Source organism: Micromys minutus (assembly GCF_963924665.1).
Source record: "Micromys minutus genome assembly, chromosome: 27".
NCBI lineage: Eukaryota > Metazoa > Chordata > Mammalia > Rodentia > Muridae > Micromys > Micromys minutus.
In genome coordinates this window covers 40,381,081-40,402,060 of record NC_137962.1, presented here as the reverse complement: position 1 = coordinate 40,402,060, position 20,980 = coordinate 40,381,081, and the positions used below count along the sequence as shown (strand labels likewise).

At 46.8% G+C, this 20,980-nt stretch overlaps 1 protein-coding gene across 1 annotated transcript; it reads right to left on the bottom strand.

Annotated features, from left to right (window-relative positions):
* Window positions 1-450: 450 nt before the first annotated feature.
* LOC308437867 (small ribosomal subunit protein eS21-like) lies at window positions 451-702 on the bottom strand (the record flags this gene model as incomplete). The annotated part of the gene is made up of 1 exon (XM_080939073.1): window positions 451-702. The coding sequence occupies one exon, from the start codon at window positions 700-702 to the stop codon at window positions 451-453; it is 252 nt and encodes an 83-aa protein (XP_080795199.1).
* Between the last annotated feature and the right edge of the window lie 20,278 nt (window positions 703-20,980).

Sequence of the window (20,980 nt, the reverse complement as noted above, 5' to 3'; positions counted from 1 at the left end):
TGGATCTTATGAGCAGTTCAAGGCCAGCCTGGTCTAAATAGTGAAAGCATCTCAAAAAACAAAAACAAAACAAGCAACAACAAAACAGGTAGTAGTAGTGTATGCCTTTAGTCCCAGCACTTGGGAGGCAGAGGCAGGCATAGCTCTGAGTTCGAGGCCAGCCTGGTCTACAAAGTAAGTCCCAGGACAGCCAGGGCTACACACGTCTTGAAAAAGAAAGGAAGGGGCTGGAGCGATGGCTCAGCGGTAAGAGCACTGACTGCTCTTCCAGAGGTCATGAGTTCAGTTCCCAGCAACCACATGGTGGCTCACAACCATTTGTAATGGAATCCAACGCCCTCTTTTGGTGTGTCTGAAGACAGCAACAGTGTACTCATATACATAAAATAATTTTTTTTAGTCATAGGTACTTATTTTTATTTATAACAAATTGTTCCCAATTTCTCCTGCTCAAAAGTTCTTTGAGACAATTCCATCAGCCTTAGCCAATTGGAGAATAGAATCATCTGACTCACCCATCCTGCGAATGGCCTCGCAGATGCCGTAGGTTTTATATTGGCCATTAAACCGGCCTGTGCACCTGTCAACCTCAGCCACGTTCATCCAGATGGACTCGTGGTTCTTGACAGCAATGATGTGGTTGCTCGCGGAGCATTTCCGTGGCATATACAGGTCCACAAACTTGCTGGCATCCTTCTGCATTCTGAGGCTGTCTCTGCTCACCAGTTCAGCCATAAATCTTTTTTAAAAAAGAAAAGGAAAGGAAGGAAGGAAAGAAGAAGAAAGAAAAAAAAGAAAGAAAGAAAGAGAAAAAGAAAGAAAGAGAAAAAGAAAGTAAGCGTGTAGGGCATAGTAGGATATTTGCCCACCATGGGAAAGATCCTGGGGTAAAGGCCCAGCACAACAGCCAAAGCAAGTCTCTCCTTTCCCATAATGCAGCCACACTGTTCAGATGCTGGATGGGAAACACCCATACCATATCCAGCCCACAGCAAAATTTAATAAGTTGCTAGACATTCTTTCTTTAAATTGCTGTGTTGTCTCCCTGTTACTTCTACTGATCTGGGACTGGAGAGAGGGCTTCGTGATTAAGAGCACTGGCTGTTCTTGGAGAGGACTTAGAGTTGATTCCCAGCACCCACACAGCAGCCCACAACCATCTGTAACCTCAGTTCCAGGAGATCCAGTGCCCTCATCTGACCTCTATGGGTATTAGGCACAGGTGTGGTATACAGACATACATGGAAGCAAAGTATTAATAATAATAATAATAATAATAATAATAAAAGTTTTAAATTATTTTATTTCAGCTCACATTTAGATTTAGCTGGTAGAGAGAGAGAAAACCTTTATTCTCCAGTAATAGAGATATTCATTAATGTACTATGCACCCAGCATTTTGCCAAGAAGATAATTCTGTCAGAGAATGAGGAATCCCTTTTGGATATTTAGTCTTGATAATAAGTGAATTTAGAAACAAACTTAGACTAAATTTCAAGAATAATTTCGGTAGAGTTTGAGAGAAAAACAAGAGGGCAGAAGACCTGCAAATCTCAGAGACTGGGAAATAGAAGATGGAGAAGAGGAAGAAAGTAATCGTTCACTGAGAAGGCTAAGTGGGTAAAGATACTCACCACCAAGCCAGATAGGACCTGAGTTCAATTCCCAGGATCCAACTAGTAGGAGAAAACTCTCACTCCTACAAGTTGTCCTCTGACATCGACACATGTCTTGGCATGCCCATGACACCCCCCAAACAAACAAACATTTTTTGTTTGTTGTTTTCTGGCTTTTTTTTTCCTTTAAGGATTATTTATTTTATGTATAGGAGTACATTGCAGCTGTCATCAGAAAAGGACACCAGTCCCCATTACAGATGTTTCTGTACTACTTTGAAGTTTCTAGGAATTGAACTCACAACCTCTGGAAGAGCAGTCAGTGTTCTTAGCCACCGAACCATTTGTCCAGATCCCTATTTTGGTTTTTTGAGGCAGGGCTTTTCTGTGTGGCCCTGGCTGTCTTGGCACTCACTCTGTAGACCAGACTAACCTCATTCTCCAAGATCCACCTGCCTCTGCCTGCAGAGTGCTGAGATTAAAGGTGTGTCACCACTGGCCAGCTATATAATATTAATTTTTTTTTTTTAAAGAAAGAAACTGGTGACTTGTGAGTTAAGGTTCAAGAAGACCTGTGTGCTCAGCAGTGGATGCAATCAAGCAGCCATATAATGAATAATGGAAAGGAAGGACTGAGAAAGGCAAGAGCAGCAGGGAAAACGTGCTTAGGTTTCTGGCTGATATCCAAAAGAAGATAGAACTAAGAACAAGGAACTTAGAAAAGGGAGCGGGTTGGATGGCAGAGGGTTTGTGGCCAGGCTGTACTGACTGAAAAGCTTGGCACCATGAAAGGGAGCCTATGAGAGGCTATTAGTGAAGCCTAGTTGCAGCAGAAGACCCCAGTGTATTGGAGATGCCAGTACCATGGGGTGATCACAAGAAAAGCAGCAGCAGTGGAGTGGATCAACCTGAGCTTAAAGTGCTACGGAGGGCAGAGCTGGAGAAGTGAAGGCAGCCCTTTGGAGGAGTCCAGACATTGAAACAAGAGGCTGTAACACTGAAGTTGCCTTGGAGACCCAAAGATGTTAAGATGCCAGAGTCGTGGGATACCTGCCAAGGAAAACTGCTAACAGGGAGTGGAAGCAGCCCAGGAAAAAGACGTTTGGTGCAGTCAACAAAGATGAAAAAGGGGTTGAAGATCTGAAGACTGCTTTGACATCAGTCATGGAGATGGCAGAGTTCAGAGTTTGTCAGCTGGTTTCCTGTCTTAAATAGGGGATTACAATTAAGTGACTGGATGGATCTCAGGAGAGACTTTGAACTTCGGACTTTTAACATTGTTAATACTGCTATAGACTATGGAGACTTTGGAAATTGGACTAAATGTACTTTTTATTATTATTAATATTCTATGTTTAGATATGGCCCCCAGAGACTCAAGTGTTTGAACAAGCACATGGGGACCAGGAAGTGGAATGTAATGGTTTGTATATGCTTGGCCAGCCCAGGGAGTAGCACTATTAGAAGGTGTGGTCTTGTTGGAAGAAGTGTGTCACTGTGGGGATGGGCCTGAAAACCCTCTTCCTAGCTGCCTGAGGATGCTCAGTCTGTTCCTGGCTTCCTTTGGATTAAGACATAGAACTCTCAGCTCCTCCTGCACCACGCCTGCCTGGATGCTGCCATGCTCTCACCTTGATGATAATGGACTGAACCTCTGAACCTGCAAGCCAGGCCCAATGAAATGTTGTCCTTTATAAGACTTGCATTGGTCATGGTACCTCTTTACAGCAGTAAAACCCTAACTAAGACAACCAGGTTCACTCACTATATTCATATATATGAATTACTCACATATTCACATATATAAATCTATATGGTCTGTTTGCTGAGCTCTCTGATCTACATTTATGTAAAACCTGATTCAAAAAAAAGTGTTATTGTGAAATGTTTTTTTGTTTGCTTTGTTTTCTGAGACAGTGTTTCTTCTCTGTGTAGCCCTGACCATCCTGGAACTCACTCTGTAGACCAGCCTGGCCTGAACTAAGAGATCTGTCGGCCTCGGCCTCCTGAGTGCTGGGATTAAAGGCATGTGCCACCAGTGCCCAGCATGGAAATATTTTTCAAGCTATTGTTTTAAACGTAAACACAATGCCTGTGAGGTGGTTGTATGGATTAAGGCTCTTGCTGACAAGCCTGACAAACTGAGTTCAAACCTGGGATGAAGGAGACAACGGACCACTGGCTGTTGTCCTCTGACTTTCCTGTGCATGGGTCTGTGTGGGGAGCCGAATGCGGACGCCATTACAAGATGGCGCTGGCTCCCTCACGGTTTGAGGTAAACAACTCCATATATGGTAATGCTCTTGTCAGCTAAGGCGCTGCACCCTGCTCATGCGCAGTACATAACCTATCTCCGGCCAATCCCGAGGCCTCTGGTGTCAGCAGACTGGTGACAACCAATCATGGCAAGCCCGTATGCGCTTCTCCCTATATAAGCGGACAGCTAGGGTAGTTCGGGCCCCTCGCTTCCTGCTCTCCCCTTCAACCAAGAGACTCCCACAATAAAGTGTGATCTGAGAAGAATCCTCTGGTGGTGGTCGTCTTTCCTCGCTGGTCGAGGAGCGTGCCACAGGTCTGTGTTCAAAGCCATTGTGTGCACCAAGTAAAATAAATGGATGCAACACATTTCAATGTAAATACAAATTATGTAGAATATAACAAATAATAAGGGAGCAAAAAACCAAACTTTTCTATCATCACCAGCTGGAATAGGAGACCAAACATGGGCTGCTGCCTCCTGGGCTGGAAATCACCACAGAAAGCTAGAGTCGTGTTCTGTCCTTGGAAAACATTAAGTGCCATCAAAGGTCCCCTCTGAAGGACGACAGTATATCTGTGTAAACATTATTCTCGACTCTGAAGTCACAGGCTATGGAAGGAAATGAGCTAGCTATGTGGAAGTCTTGTGGTGGATTTCCCCAGCATCAGAGGTATTCAGGGCTGAGTCATTCCTCCCTTCTGGGCTTTCCCTGACACTCCAGTAAGGTAGAAAGAACGCTCCCTAAGGGGCAGCTGCTCTCCCTTCACCCTAATGCCCAACAGAAGCAACTACCTACCTACCACCACAGGCTAAAAGTCACTGGCTTCCAAACATCTCCAGCTGTCCCAGGACGCCACTGGCCATGGACACATTTCCGGTTTCTCTTTCCCTGAGCCTGGAGCAAATCCAACTGCCACAATCCACATGGAAAACCATATTCTACTGAATCAGAGGAAGGGAAGGAAGCATGCTAACGAGCCTCAGCCTTTCTCCCTTGTGGCATCTAGGTACCCTGCATTGGGTACCTTAGTTGGGTTTTCTATTGCTATGGTAAAATGCAAAGATCGAAATCAACTTGGTGTGGAAAGGCTTTATTGCAGCTCACAGCTTACAGTCCACTGTGAAGGAAGTTAGCACAGGAACTCAAACAGGGTAGGACCCTGAAACCAGAACTAAAGTAGAGGCCATGGAGGGGTGCTGCTTCCTGGCTTGTCCAGGACTGTTGTCCCACAGGTAGTATCACCTACAGTGAGCTAAACAACCCTCCCACAACAATCATCAATCAAAACAAACAAACAAACAAACAAAAAACAAGCTACAGGCCAGCAAACAGGCAAATCTGATCTGAGGCATTTTCTCAATTGATGTTCCCTCTTCCCAAATGACTTCAGCTTGTGTCCAATCAACATAAAACTAGCCAGCAGAGACTGCAGTATCATTGGTGAATCAGCTGCTGTGTGAGACTTGACTGTTCACTGACCCACATTGCTTTCACTCATATCATACTGACTGGGACTTTGTCCGGATACTTGTGTCCGGTTCATTCTGGATTTTCCTGTATGTTAGCCAATAAACTCCTCTTTGGCTTCCTGGCTTTGAGGTCTCTCCTTAGCGTGAGAAACAGCTGGGGACAGAGCACTGAGGTCCAGAGCCACCACCTGTCAGATGATGCACTTTTATTACCCAGCTTCTGGGAAGGCCAAATGTTAGATGCTGAGCCTATTTGTCTAAAGCTGGGGTACCAGCAACTAAGGGTACCTATAATAATGCTCCAAAGAACATTCTAGGCTCTCAGGGTCTCTGACTCTCCTCCCCGGATCTAAACTGGGAAGTATAGTTATCTCTGTGTTTAATCCACTCACTTCTACTCACCTCAAAGGCACATCAAAGTTTGCATGACCTCGTCCAGCTTCTTCAGCCTGAAACAGAGATATCATGCTCACACAAGGGACAGTGCGGGCCACTCTGAGGACATTGCGCTAAGAAAAACAAGCCAGTCACAAAAAGACACACACCATGATTCTCCCTATACTGGGGCTCTAGAATAGTCAAAATCTTCCCAACACAGCCAAGACAGGAGGACTGTTGTTAAGTTCAAGGTTGGCCAGGGCTTGTGGAGGGAAATCCGTACAAACGACACAAACAATACAAAACAAACAACATCTTGGTTGGCATGGAGACAGCAGAGGGCATGGTGGCCCCAGGGTGGAGGGAAGGGGACTGGCACTTATTCAGCTGTAGGGAGTTCCAGGTTTGTAAGCTGAAAAGGTTTGGAGATTTAGGTGATGTGACAGTGGATGACAACGTGAATGAGTCCATTGCCAGGGACAATGAGACATCCAGAGACGATAAACTGAAAAAAAAATTGTTTTTTTTTTATCTCAAGCCAGCCTGGAACTTGTGGTCTTTTGCTTCTGCCTCCTGAATGTCAGGAAGATCTTTTTTTTTTTTTTTTTTTTCTTTTTTTACCATAGCTCAGGCTGGCCTTTAGTTCACTACGTAGTTAAGGATGTCCTTGAATTCCTGATCATCTTGCCCTCTCAGTGCTGGGATTATGGGCATGGACCACAAGTCCTACCCATCCCACCCCCACCCACATCATAGGTAGTGCTGAGGGTCAAATTCAGGGATTAGGGAATCCTCAAAGAGCACTCTCCCAACTGAGCTGCACTCTCCCTTGTAACCTCCCTTCTTCAAAGCTTAGGGGTTGCAGTAGACCACACATAACCAAATATTTATTTCCAAGTGTTCCAGGCCAGTCGGAGACTGTCTCACACAGCAGAGCCGTCTTTGGAAACGCTAACTCTAATCCTAACTCCGATGCTCACAGGCTGTGCATCCTCAGCTGAGCTGCTTTCCTTTTCTGCGTCTCCTGTCTCCACCTACGCAGTGCAGATATGGCTGGCACTTACCTCAGCAGTGCTTCTAGCAGCTCCTCGGACAAACCATGTCCTCAGTATTGTTAATTATGATTATTTCTGTACTGGTAGTGAAGCTGGCGGGAGAAGAGGACACAAGAGCTCGCTCTTCTCTGAAGCCTCGGGGTTTACTCCAGCTCTTGGTCAAGAGAGCCAGTCAGACAGCCCCTGTGTGCTGCTGTGTGACTTAAGACCAGCAAGTGTACCTCTCTGTGCTACATGGTATTGCTTGTCCGTGAAACAGGTAAACTCGTCCTTTCTTACAGGCAGATGTCAGGATTAAAAGACTCAGTCAATGTGACCAGAGAGATGCCCTGTGTTTATCTGTCCTTATCGTCTTCCATTAACTTGACCGGCAGCCAGAGCTTCCTGGCTCCTTTCCCTGAGTGTTGCTAGTTTGTGAAGGACCAGAAAATGCTGTCTCCAAGGACTACTGCTCTGGTTCACGTGACCAGGATGAAAGTCTTTAACAAAAGGCCACCCTGGCCTCTCTCTTCTGGAAAGCAGAAGAGCCTTTGCCCTCCTTTCAGAGTCTCAGCTGGGGGGGTCAGGGAGATGCTCAGAGTGATAAACAAGGAGGGATGAAAATAAAACCCCAAATGTGTTTACTCTAAGATGAGAGAGCACTGCTCCAGGCCGACCGCAAGGACTTGTGTGTACAAAAGCCACATGTCTGGGGACATCCTGGAATGTCACTAGTTGCAGGGACAAGCAAAGGCTTTTGGGACTAAGGGCAGGCAGGACCGGGACTCCACCCTGGAGGACCTTTCCTGGTACCTTGTTCCTTGTCTGATTCCCAGGTGAGTTCACAGTCATGAGTCCTTGATTCTCACATACCAAATCAGCTAAGCTGAGCCTACCCCTGAGATTCTGCACGTTGCTGGGGTCCCGGTCTTCTGTTCCTTCTGTGTCCACTCCTTTGCTCTGTCAGATTTTCCTGGGTCACCTTGTCCCCTTTCTCATCCTCAGCTTAACAGTTTAACCCCAATTCATTCCCCCCCCCCCGAGACAGCATTTTTCTGTGTAGCTCGGTCTAGCCTGGAACTTACTAACTTACTATGTAGACCAGGCTGGCCTCCAACTCACAGAGATCCTCCTGCCTAAGTGTCTGTCACATGTGCCACCACACCCAGCTCTCCAATACATCCGGTGTTTGTGTTTGTTTTTGTTTTTCAAGACAGGGTTTCCCTGGGTAGCCCTGGAACTTGAACTGTCCTGAAACTTACTCTGCACACCAGGCTAGCCTAGAACCTAGAGATCTACCTGCCTCTGCCTTCTAAGTACCAACTCATCCTTGAAACTGCTCAGGGCTGGGCTAGAGAGATGGCTCAGTGGTTAAGAGCCTTGACTGCTCTTCCAGAGATCCTGAGTTCAAATCCCAGCAACCACATGGTAGCTCACAACCATCTGTAATGGGATTTGATGCCCTCTTCTGGTGTGTTTGAAGACAGCTATAGTGTACTCACATACATGAAATAAATAAATAAAAATCTTTAAAAAACAAAACAAAACAAAACAAAAAACTCTTCAGGGCCAGAGAGATGCCTCAGTGGATAAAAGTAGCTGCCACCAAGCCTGATGACCTGAGTTCAATGCTTAGGACCCACATAATAGAAGAAAGTAGTCCTCTGACCTCCACATGGGCTCTGTAGCATGTGGGTGCTGGGAATCTGACTGAGGTCTTCTGCAAGACCGATACATACTCTTAGTTGCTGAGCCTTCTCTCCTGCTGGAACCAGCTCTGTACACCGGGCTGGCCTCAACCTCAGAGATCTGCCTGCCTCTGCCTCCTGAGTCAGGGGATTAATATCTTATTTCTGAGGAGTGAAGGGACCTGAGCTGACAGAACTTTAACCTTCCTTCCCTGTGTAGCAAATGGCCTCTGGCGTTGTGTGAAAGCTGTCTTCGCTGGCTCAGCTTCCTCTCCTCTCATCCCTGCTCCCTCCCATTCTTCTTCCAGTCTGGCAAATGCTTCTTCACTGACTTCAGTTCACACCCTGCCCCCAGCAGCCATGGAAAAAGCTGTTTAGCAATACCCAGTACTGGGAAGGGGATAAGGGAGGAGCCTGGCCCAAGTGGCCAGGCGCTCCAATTCAAGAGCTAGTGATTCAGTGAGAGACCCTAGCTTAGCACGCACAGTCTGCTGGCTAGGTTTTTTGGTGTTGTTATATTTGTGGGTTTTTTGTTTTGGTTGTTTTTTGGTCAGCTTGAGTCATTTGAGAGAAAGAAGCCTCAACTGAGAAAATGCCTCCATCAGATCGGCTCGTGGGCAAGACTGTGAAACATTTTATTGACTAATGGTTGTCCTGAGTGGGTCCAGCTCACCATGTGTAGTGTCTGCCCCCAGGATGGAGGTCCTGAGTGCTTTAAGAAAGCAGCTGAGCAGGTTATGAAGAGCAAACCAGAGAGCAGCACTCCTTTATGGCTTTTGCTTCAGTTCCTGCCTTGAGTTCCTGCCCTGACTTCCCTCCATGATACAGTATGGGGAGTTACAAGCTGCAGTGAACCTTTTTCTCCCCAAGTTGCTTTTGGCCATGATATTTTATCACCGTAATAGAAACCCTAAACCCTAAGACACACAAGCACACGTGCACACACACATGTACACATGTACATGCTGACACATACGTGCACTTGCACACACACACACACACACACACACACACACACATTACCTCGATATGATTCTGTTTGGAGCTCCTCGTGTGCTAGTGTCTAACCTGCTGTGTCTCATTGTCACCCAGCTCCAAGTGATGTGCTTCCCTTTGTACTAACAGTGCTACAGTGACTGTCTCTGCCCACACTCCCCTAGGAGTGAGAATTTTGGCCCTGAGACAGCTCATAGATAACCCAGTGGTTTGCCAGAATGTCTGTTAAGATTCCCACATCCAGGGACTGGAGAGATGGCTTAGCAATTTAGAGAATTGTCTGCTCTTCCAGAGGTCCTGAGTTCAATTCCTCATAACCACATGGTGGCTCACAACCATCTGTAATGGGATCTGATGCCTCTTCTGGTGTGTCTGAAGGCAGCGATAAAGTGGTCACATACATTTAAAAAAAATATATATATATATATATTCTCACATCCATAGTGTGTTCCTGTGGATCCTCTCCCTGTATTGTCACCAACACTTGCAAGTACTATACCTTCTAATTTTCAATGAATCTGAAATTGTTCAATATTTTGATTATTGCTAGCTTCCTGTTTAACTTTTCTGCTGGAGTGTAAGTGTGTAAATGAGTTACCGTGCCCAGAAGACACTCCCATGTCCCAATAACCTGTTCAGTGCCTCTCATGCGGTAGATGTGCCCATCCAGCTATTACTTCTTCACATTCTCATAGGGGGAAAAGGACATTTGAGACTAGTGTGTTAATCTAGAAAGCCCAGGATCTACTAAAACTAGACAGAGTCTGCCAGGAACCAGGAAGAGTCTCCTGTACACACTCTTCTGTGAGAGGGGACAGGCCCTGCAGCATAGGCCTTCCTTACATGCATCATTATTATCACAGCTTCTAAATTTGGGGTAAGACAGAAGGCATGCTCCTGCCTCTGAACTCTTCTAACCGGGTTTGCAGTGGGGCTCAGGCAGAACCACTGATTGTCAGGAGCTTAGAGAACATTTTTCTATTGGAGTTTTCAGCTTCCATTGTGGAGAGTAGGAAGATAAAGTGCCTATCTGAGTTCATCTATAGACAATGCTTGGGCGTGGCTCATCAGTAACAAAGGTTCTGTGCACACTGGCTTTGAAGGATGGCTTAGAGGTGATACGTGTCCTGGGCACACAGAGCTAGGATGATGTCAGATGAGGAAGACTGCCAATCTGTCTGTGGCCCTACTTCAGGAACTCCCAAGGACCCTTGTATGACTCAGTTATCACCCCAGGTTTCATTCATTCATTTATTCATTCAACAATCTCTTAACAGTCAGCACTAAGACCAAGACTCTGCTGTAAGGTCCATGGGGGCCAGGGATGCTGGACAGAGATGCTCATGGGGAACAGGGATGCTGGACAGAGATGCCCATGGGGGATGCTAGTCAGAGAGGTCCACAGGGACCAGTGATGCTGTGAGCTGTGATCAGTAGGATGCATGGCACCCAAGCACCAGTGTCTCGAAGTCTTCGTGCTCCCTTCTGCCTCTCACCAGGCAGCTCTGCTTCTGCCTTGCCTTCCAGAAGATGAGACAAGATCATTTTCAGCTTCACAGAAGCAAATGAATCGGTGAGAAAGAACTTTCTAGTACATCTAGGCAGATGGCCAGGACTATCGGGAAGGGTGGTGCTAATGGCTTGTTCTAGGGCAGTTAAAAACCCTCATGTTTTTCAGAAGGTTGGAAGGCATGAAGCTCTTCCAGAGGATCTGATGGGAATAGAAAAGGATGGGGCCCTTTGGGAGGTGTAGGTGGAGCTTAAAGATGATTTTTCATTCTGTTTTCCAGACTGTCGACCCTGTCTGGGTGGCAGGAGGGTCAGGAGCAGAGGCCAATGGGAGAACAAGAGGTCCTGGAGACTGTCTCCAACAAGCCTTACATAGACCCAGAGGCCAAGGATCTGGGATGGAGGGGACAGTCATTGTATTAGATATCTACTAGAGGGCTGATGAAGGCTCTGTGACAAGAACAGAAAGTGTCTTGGCTTTGCTAGGACTGAGATATCTGCCTTCCCAGTGGTACAGCCTGGGCCAGCACCCCACGGCCAGTACAGAGGTTCTGGGGTACTGGGCATCTTTATATTCTGTTGCTTGTTCATACCTGGGGGGCCACCTTGTGTTTGCACTCTCAAGACACCAACGGCCATCTGTCTGTTATTCAGACAGAGAGAAGAAAGCAGGTGCCACGCTGCCTTCCTATCAAACATTCAACATGGCCAGCCCCAGAGACTATCTAAAGAAATCTTCAACTCCTGCCCTGGCGCAGTCCCCTCTTGTGTCAGAAGGGATAATATAGATTAACTATGTTAGCTTCTTTCCTGTTGCTATGATAAAACAGCCTGACAAAGATGATTCATGGCCAGGCAATGGTGGCATGTGCCTTTAATCCCAGCACTTGGATTAAAGAGTGAGTTCCAGGACAATCAGGGCTACACAGAGAAACCTTGTCTCGGAAGACCAAAATTGATTGATGGATTGATTGTCTGATTGACAGATTAAATGAATTTATGAGAGAAAGGGTTTTATTTTGGCTCACAGTTCTAAGTCTAGATCATCATTTCAGGGTAGCTCGGGGGTTGACTGATGTGAGCGGCAAGAGACATGGGAGTAAGTCACACTTGTGATAAAAAATGTACATGGCTATATTCATCCACACATAGACAATGCATGCTTGTCTTAGGGTTTTACTGCTGTGAGCAGGCACCATGACCAAGGCAACTCTTAGACAACATTTAGCTGGGGCTGGCTTACAGGTTCAGAGGTTCAGTGGATTATCATGAAGGTAGAAGCATGGCAGCATCCAGGGAGGCATGGGGCAGGAGCTGAGAGTTCTATGTCTTCATCTGAAGGCTGCTATGAGACTACGGACTTCCAGGCATCTGGGATGAGGGTCTTATAGCCCACAGCTACAGTAACAAGCATACTCTAACAAGGCCACACCTTTTAAAGCGCCACTCCCTGGGCCGAGCATATACAAACAAATGCTTGACCAGCCAGCTCCGAATAAAGGCTGCGTCTTGTAGAGACTCCATTTCTGGGTCTGACCTCTTTCTGTGCTATACAAGCTGTTAGCTGGGGGGAGAGCTGGCTGAGTGGAGAGTGCTCTGCTCACCAAACTGAGCTTTGTACATTGCTGTTTCCCGTGTCTATAATTAAATCAAAAGATAGAAGTGTTTTATTTGGTTGGTTTTTTTTTTTTATTATTACATTTATTTGTGTGTGTGTGTGTGCACATTTTTATTATTACATTTATTTGTGTGTGTGTGTGTGTGTGTGTGTGTGTGTGCACATGCCAGGGTGTACATGACAAAGAGGTCATGTGTGTGCGTGTGCCTGTGTGTTTGTGTGCTGGTGGATTGTGCATGTGAGCATGTACAAGGAGAGGCCCCAGGGTGATGTTGGGTGTCCTCCTCCATCTCTCAGCGTCTCTCATGGACCCAGGACCTCGCTGACTCTGGCTTGACCCAGGTGTCCTGTATATCTGATCCCTGAATGCTGGGACTACAGGCAGCCTCAAGGCTTGCCCGGCTTTAAGTGGGATCACGGCAAGCACTTTATTCATGGAGCCATCTCCCTGGCTCTGTCACCGGTTTTCTGTTTAATAGTGCTTTTGTTTAATAGTGAAACTGGATTAGCTTCACACGGAAGCAGGTGCACACCCACACACACACACCTACACTGCCAGTGCCCGTGACTCTTTGTTTAGCTTCTTCCCCCTATTCAGAGAGGCTGTGCACTGTGACCAGCGTCCTCCAGAGGCAGCTCTTGACCTTCTGACTGGAGTTTGGCATTGGAGTCCAGCTTTCAGGCCACCAGGGTGCATAACCAGGAGATGTGTGAGCTCTGCCCTCTGCTCCCCAGTGGGAGGAGCTGAGGGTTACCTTGAAAAGTGCTGCCTAGAAGGACTGCCTGTGCCTCCCTTCTCTGGTTCCCTGGGCTGACGGTCCAATTGCACCTACGTATTCAAACCCACCCCCACCAGGTCCACAACCCTTGAAAGCAAGTCTCAAGCCCAGGGTTTGAGAAAGGAGACCCAGCTGTGGCGCCAGGAACAGGGCGTTGGTGGTTGTACCATGCCGGAGAGAAGAACGCACAACTGGAGGTTCAGGGAAACCTCCTGAACCCGACCCTCAGAGGACAGTTCTGTGTCTCTGCTCTCCACAGTGACCAAACCCATATCTTCCCTCTCACCCCAGACCATGTTCCTTCGAGTAATAAAGTGTCCCAATAGGGACTTTTGTCACTTTCTTGTCATGCTTGTGGAGGAGGCTGTGGATACACATCAGGCTCTTCTAGTTCCTAGGGCTCCAAGCGACTTCCCCAAGGAGTGCTAAACCCGAACCAGCGAACCACAGAGAAGGGGAGCTCAGACAGTCCTGAGGCCACGTCATTGGCAGTAGAACACAGGTTAGAAATGCAGCCTCAGGCTGCTGTCTGCCGCAGCCTGAGATCGTTGCAAAGTGCTCTGTTCAGTAAAGCTGGGATTCTTGACTGCTGTAAGAAAAAAGATTTCAGACTGGGCATGGTGGCGCACACTTTTGATCCCAGGACCCAGGAGGCAGAAGCAGGTGGGACTCTGTGAGTTTGAGGCCAGCCTGATCTACAGAATAAGTTCCAGTACAACCAGGGATACACACAAAAGCCCTGTCTGGGAAAAAAAAAATTCCTTTTTAGGATAAGTTGGTGTGAAACAGGGCTAGAGAATAGGAAGAGAATTTTTTTTTAAGATTTATTTATTTTGTGTATGTAAGTACAATGTTGCTGTGTTCAGACACACCAGAAAAGGTCATCAGATCTCATTACAGATGGTTGTGAGCCACCATGTAGTTGCCAGGAATTAAACTCAGGACCTCTGGAAGCGTAACCAGTGGGTGTTCTTAACCACTGAGCCATCTCTCCATCCCAGAAGAGATCTTTTAAAACAGATTTACTTGTTTCTATGTGTTTGTCTGCACATAAAGAGAGAGGAGGATGTCTGATCCCCTGGGACTGCAGTTACAGATGGCTAATGAGCCTCCAAGTGGGTGCTGGGAATCGAACGCAGATCTTCTGCAAGAGGTCATAACTGAACCATCTCACGAGCCCCTTAACACTGACTTAATCACATAGCAGTTAGAGGAAGAAGAGATGCCGAGAGGGGGTATAAGCCACACCTAAGTTCTGGTGTGCTCTGAGTCCTGCTTAAGTCCTTCCTTGTGGTCATGTACAAAATTCTGTGGCTCCTTAAGTCACATCTCAGAGCTTCCCAAGGGCCTTTTTTTTCCCACTTTCTCTTGAAATGACAGGGTGGTTCCTCAGGTGCTTCAGACAGGGTTGCTATCTGATGAGGAGAAACCTTGGTCACAGAGGCTATACCTGGGGTTAAGTTACGCCTTTCACTATAAACAGAGTTTATAGTCCAACCTGTGTGGTTCCTAGGAAATTACCTTACAGCTGAGAAAGAAAAAAGGGCATATTCAGCCATGCTTGTAAAACATTATTGGCCATTGGCCGTATAACTGTAGACTCTTGGGCACGACTCGTTGATATTTTAACATTTTTAAAAGGTTTATTTGTTTATTATGTATAAGTGCACTATAGCTATCTTCAGACACACCAGAAGAGGGCATCAGATCTCATCGCAGATGGTTGTGAACCACCATGTAGTTGCTGGGATTTGAACTCAGGACCTCTGGAAGATCAGTCAGTGCTCTTAACCATTGAGCCATCTCTCTAGCCCTATTTTAACGTTCTTATTTGAAATGTTTTGATATAAAAGGAACACCATCTCTCCACAGACAAACTCCAAATGGACTTTGGTGCTGGAATTCTTAGCTCCCAGAGCAGCAGACGTCAACCATACTTTGGGATCCCTTCCCTGCCTGGTTATCCTGTTTCCACTGGGCCCTGATGAGTGCCAGGCAGCAGGTCCTGGAGAACACTAGAGAGGGAGTCCAGCTGTGGACACATGGTGAGCCTCACCCAGGGTCACTGTCCTTATGGATAACTTCTGAATTCCTTCAGAATGTCCTTTATGAGAGTCAGGACCCAGGATCTGCTAAAGATTCAAGACCACAAGACTATAAACTATGCTGAGTTATGATGTCTGAGACTCTTGGGGCCAGAGCCCTATCCGGAGTCCAGCAAGGGCCGGATCTGTGCTAAGAGTTCAGTTCCTGCTTGTTGAGTGAACGTCGAATCAGTGGATGAGCAAACACAGGAGAATTCGGATTTGTCAGGATTTGTCCAACTCTTCAGTACAAGGAAGTATGGCTAAGGGCCTGTAACATGCCAGTGGCTGGGCTTGGGGAAGATGGGAGACAACACAAGATTTGTGCCCTCAAGAGCTGGGGGGAGGGTAACGTCAGTCTCGTATAGCCTTTCTTTTAAGCCACACAACTACTACGAGTCCTCTGCCCCTTCAAGTTGTAGCTCAACTGTACTTGGATTTGTGGAAGCTGAGTATTAGAGCAAGCCCACAAACCTCATCTCCTGGTAGCCACACCCTTGGGTGACATCCGCCCCAAAGTATAAGTAAGGCCATGCTGTCTTGAGTCTCTAACTGACTGAGGACATCCAAGGTGACAGTGTGCATGGGTTGATGCTACATGAAGTGGAACAGTCATCTTGACAGGAGCCTTTGCTGACTTGAGGGAAGCAGGCACCCAGGGAATGAGAGACCATGTGTGAGGAAGTGACGGAGGTCTTTGGTTGACAGCTGAAGCCGTCATCAGTTGTGTGAGCTTGCTGAGGAGAGCTGGGTGAGGCCACCAGGAGACTAAGGATGGCCAGTGCCGTGCTGATGGCGTGATGAGGTTCTAGAATGCAGCAGAGCTCCTACTCGAGCTGTCTGTGCTCACAAAATGTCTCCAGTCCTCAGAAACTGAGATAGCAAATGTTGGTTGCTTTAAGTCACTGAACCTGTGGCCACCTATTTCTGCAGCAGCTGGCCATAGAGCCATCATCCCTTCCTTCTTAAGCATCCTCTTTCCAACTTAACTACCGGGATATGTCATCTTTGGTAGAGTAGGCATGCTGCCTTTGGCTTTTCTCAGCATCCATTTCTTTTTCCTCTTACATTGTCCCATCTCCAAGTGGGAAGCCAGTCCCCCTGCCCCACTCTGCTGCATTTCATTCCTCTGAAGCTGCCTTTGCTCTGGGAAATTCAAGGCTTGACACATGACCTTGGAGTCGGCCAATCAGAACTCTTCTTTTATCCAGCTTTGATGAAGAGGCTTGAGGCTGAAGAGATAGCCCAAACTGTGCTTTCAAAGTTAATGAAGCTCCTCCCACCTTTGTTAAACAGACTATAGTCCTATATCTCCAGGCCATTTGTGCCACTGAGGAGGAAGGATGCACCTCAGCCTGGGCTTCATAGAAGGAAGACTCTTGCTCACCTGGGTACCTCTGAAAGTAAAGATCTGCCTCTAGGATGCTGCTTCGATGTGAGCCAATGCATTCCATTGTTTCTTTGAGCTTATTGCGTTTATTGCTATCAGCAGGGGAAAAAAAACAAAGTCCACTTTGGTGACTATATCTCTACAGATAAAAAGCTAGTAATATCCCTGGTATTAGTTACGTGACTGTGACAACCAAAAGGAACTTGGGGATGTAGGGCTTACAACCTTCAGGTCACATTATATTACTCAGAGAAACTGAGGCAGGAACTCAAGGCTGGAACCTGGAGGCAGGAACTGAAGCAGAGGCCATGGAGGATGCTGCTTACTGCCTCGAGTTCAATGGCTTACTCAGCCTGCTTTCTTATACAAACCAGGACCATTCCCCCAGAAATGGCACCAGCCACAGTGGCCTGGGCACTCTCTAACGGAGAAAATGCCCCACAGGCTTTGCCCACACCACAGGTAATCTGATGGATGCAACCCCTCAGTTAAGGTTTCATCTTCACAGATGACTCTAGCTAATGTTTAATCAGCACACCCTCCTTGGGGTCAGCTTCCTTGGCCCATCCTGGTTCCTCCCACTCTGCCTCTTCTCCTCCCTGCCCCATCCTGGTCTTTAGTATCTCTAACCAGAAACTGTTCTACTCAAGCAAGGTTTGAAGCACTCTTTAAAAGAATCTTTTGGGGCTAGAGAGATGGCTCAGCGGTTAAGAGCACCGACTGCTCTTCCAGAGGTCCCGAGTTCAATTCCCAGCAACCATATGGTGACTCACAACCATCTGTAATGGGATCTGATGCCCTCTTATGGTGTGTCTGAAGACAGTGACAGTGTACTCATGTAAATAAAATGGACAGATCTTTAAAAATAAAACAGATATGTGGTAGCTCACAGTTTTAAGTCCAGTTCCAGGGGATCCAGTGCCTGAACTCCCCAGGCACCAGGTACTCAAGTGGGACACACACATACATGCATACATATGTACATGTAGGCAAAATACTCATACACATAAAATATTCTCTTTTTAAAACAGATTTATTTATTATGTATACAGCGTTATGCCTGCATGTACCCCTGCAGGCCAGAAGCGGGCATCAGATCCCATCACAGATGGTTGTGAGCCACCATGTGGTTGCTGGGAATTGAACTCAGGACCTCTGGAAGAGCAGTCAGTGCTCTTAACCTCTGAGCTATCTCTCCAGCCCTACATAAAATATTCATATACATAAAATGAGACAAATAAATCTAGAGGCTGGAGAGAAGGCTCCATGTCTAAGAGTATTTGCTGGTCTTACAGAGGACCCAGGTTCAATTCTGAGCATTCACATAATGGTTTACAGCCATTCATAACTCCAGTCTGAGGGGATCCAATGCCCTCTTCTGACCTCCACAGGCACCAAGCATGCATGTGGTATGCAAACACACCAGCCACACAGACATAAAATAATATGAGTAAGTCGAATTTTAAAATGTTTGAAGAAACCTTAAACACACTCAAACCAGCAAGATGGCTCAACAGATAAAGTCACTCACTATGCAGGCCTTACAGCTTGAGTTTCATTCCGGATCTTATGGTAAAAGGGCAGATGACTCCTGCAAACTGTCCTTCTTGACTTCTCATGAGTGCCACCCCATCGTATTTGTGAGAGCAAACATTAAAAAAACAAACAAACAAACAAACAAAACATAAAGCTGCATTGTGTGTTTGGTTTGTACAAAAAAGACCAAACCAACAGTAAGTTAGTTCTGAGTCAAACTGCGTAAGGAGAGGGCTCAAAGCAAGGGAGTTTACTGGGGAACACTGAACACCAGGGTGTGGGGGAGATTTATCAAACACTGTTCTATTAACCTCCAACCTCCTGCCGTGCTTCCAAAATGTCCAGGGGGCATGGAGGCAGCATTGTTCAGTTAGGAGACTCAGGTACAATGGGAACCCGTACTGTTTATCTGAGAGAGAGAGAGAATGTACTAGAACAATGGTTCTCAAATTTAAGGGATTACCCACTTCTCCTGGGTGGGTTGTATTGCTTTGTGGCACTGGGGCCTTGTGCTTTAGGGACAAGCAGTCTCTCACTGAGCTATGTCTCCCAGCCCAGAGCCTTACTTAATAGACTGCTCTCCCCTCCCTACCCTCTCCCTGGTGTCTGGTTGGTTGGTTTTGTCATTGGTCTTCAAGTATCAAAGTCTCTATGTAGCTGAGGATCACCTTACATTTCTGATTCTTCTTCACCCCCATCTTGAGTGCTGGGATCACAGGTGGGGGTATACATCATCACATCGGGTTCAATGCATCCTGGAGATGGAACCCAGGCTCTGTCCCCAGATGCTGATAATCGGGTTATACTCCAAAGTTCCTGGAGCTGGAGAGATGGCTCAGAGGTTAAGAGCACTGTCTACTCTTCCAGAGGTCCTGAATTCAATCCCCAGCAACCGCATGGTGGCTCACAACCATCTGTAATGGGATGAGATGCCCCCTTTTCTGGTGTCTCTGAAGACATCAACAGTGTAGTCATAAATAAAATAGATACACTTTAAAAAAAAAAAGTTCTCAGCACTCAGGAAGCAGTGAGGAGAGGCAGGTGGATCTCTGAGTTGGAGGTCAGCCTGGTCTACAGACCAAGTTCTGTGACAGTTGGGGCTACACAGAGAAACCTGGTCTTGAAAAACAAAAACAAAACCACATCAAACAAACAAGTTCCTATGCTGCTGGTCTAGCATGTGTGAGGCCCTGGTTCAACCTCTACCATTGATGAGGTACCAGAATGTTCCTGCATTTAAACTTAAATTCTATACATGGTGGTGTTGAGGGTGGGGCCTGGTTGGAGGTGTTTGAGCCAAGGTGAAGAGACAGACAGATGTCTGTCAAAGTAGGTTGTTCTCTAAAAAGACCCTCTCCCTAGTGGTCTCACCCCCTACCTGCTGGCCTCCTGGCTTCCTACAGTGAGTTAAAATTGTGCCTCAGAGCATCTCCATGAAGGCAAGCAGAGCCCAGGGTTACATTCTTGGACATCCCAGTCTGCAGAACACAATCCTCCCCCAACACTCCCTGGATAATGTATATAAATAAGATGGTATTTAATCCCCTTTATCGATGTGTAGAGCCCTTGTTTTCACAACACAAAATGTTGAGGGTTGTGGGAGGAGTCCCAAGGCATCAGGATGAGGACTGGGTTGCTGGAATTCGTGGGGGCAGCAGAAGTAAAGAAGACAGTGAGAACCCCTTCCGGGGTGTAAGGGTCCTGGTGTGAGAACGCTGGTTTCGAACAGAAGCCCAACTCAGCCTCTCCCAGGTGTGTGTCCTGAAATAAAATTCATGCATAGGATGAGAATGCTTCGCAGACAGACCTGCCACATGGAGAAAGTTAGACACCATGGGAGATGCTGAAAACTGATGGCCCAAGTAAAAGCTATGTGAAGGCAGTTAATTCTGTCTGTCTGTCTGTCTCTCTCTCTCTCTCTGTCCCTCTGGTTCTCTGTCTTTCTCTGTCTCTGTCTTTATTTCATTCCCTTGTTTTACTTTTTATTGATGCTCTATAATTTTTACAGCAGGCACCCCAATCCCATTTATCTTCCCATCCCTTCATATTCACCCTCCGCCCTTACAACCTCCCCCACATAAATTTGAAAATAAGCAAATTAAACAAAGCCAAAGGAACCATCTCCTTATGGAAGCTGTAGTGTGTCCCAGTATGTCCCACTATACATTTTTGCTTACAAATGCTCCCTGCAGTGAGTCACTGGTCTGGTACGAGGCCTCTGGCTTCTGCTATACTATTACTACTGGAACCTCACCAGAACTCCTCTCTGATGTTGTTTTCCCAGTGTCATGGAGATCCTGCAGCTTTGGATCTGCAGGCCCAGCACCATCATGTGCTCCAGCAGTTTATATATGGGGTAGACAATTCAAAGCCCTGGATCTGGGCCTACCAGATCTCCCACACCCTTACCACCAGGGCGAGTTCTCTAATGCCACGGCTGCAGCTGGTGTGGGGCAGGGCCAGCTCTCCAGATTTCATGCCCTTGGGGCATCTTACCACACCCAGCCACCAGGGCCAACTCTACCCTGCTACCCAGGCGAGGTGCAGGACCAAGTGCCACAACCAATGAGGGGAAGGGCCCGCTCTGCACAGCCCTTGAACATCAACATGATCCCAGGAGGC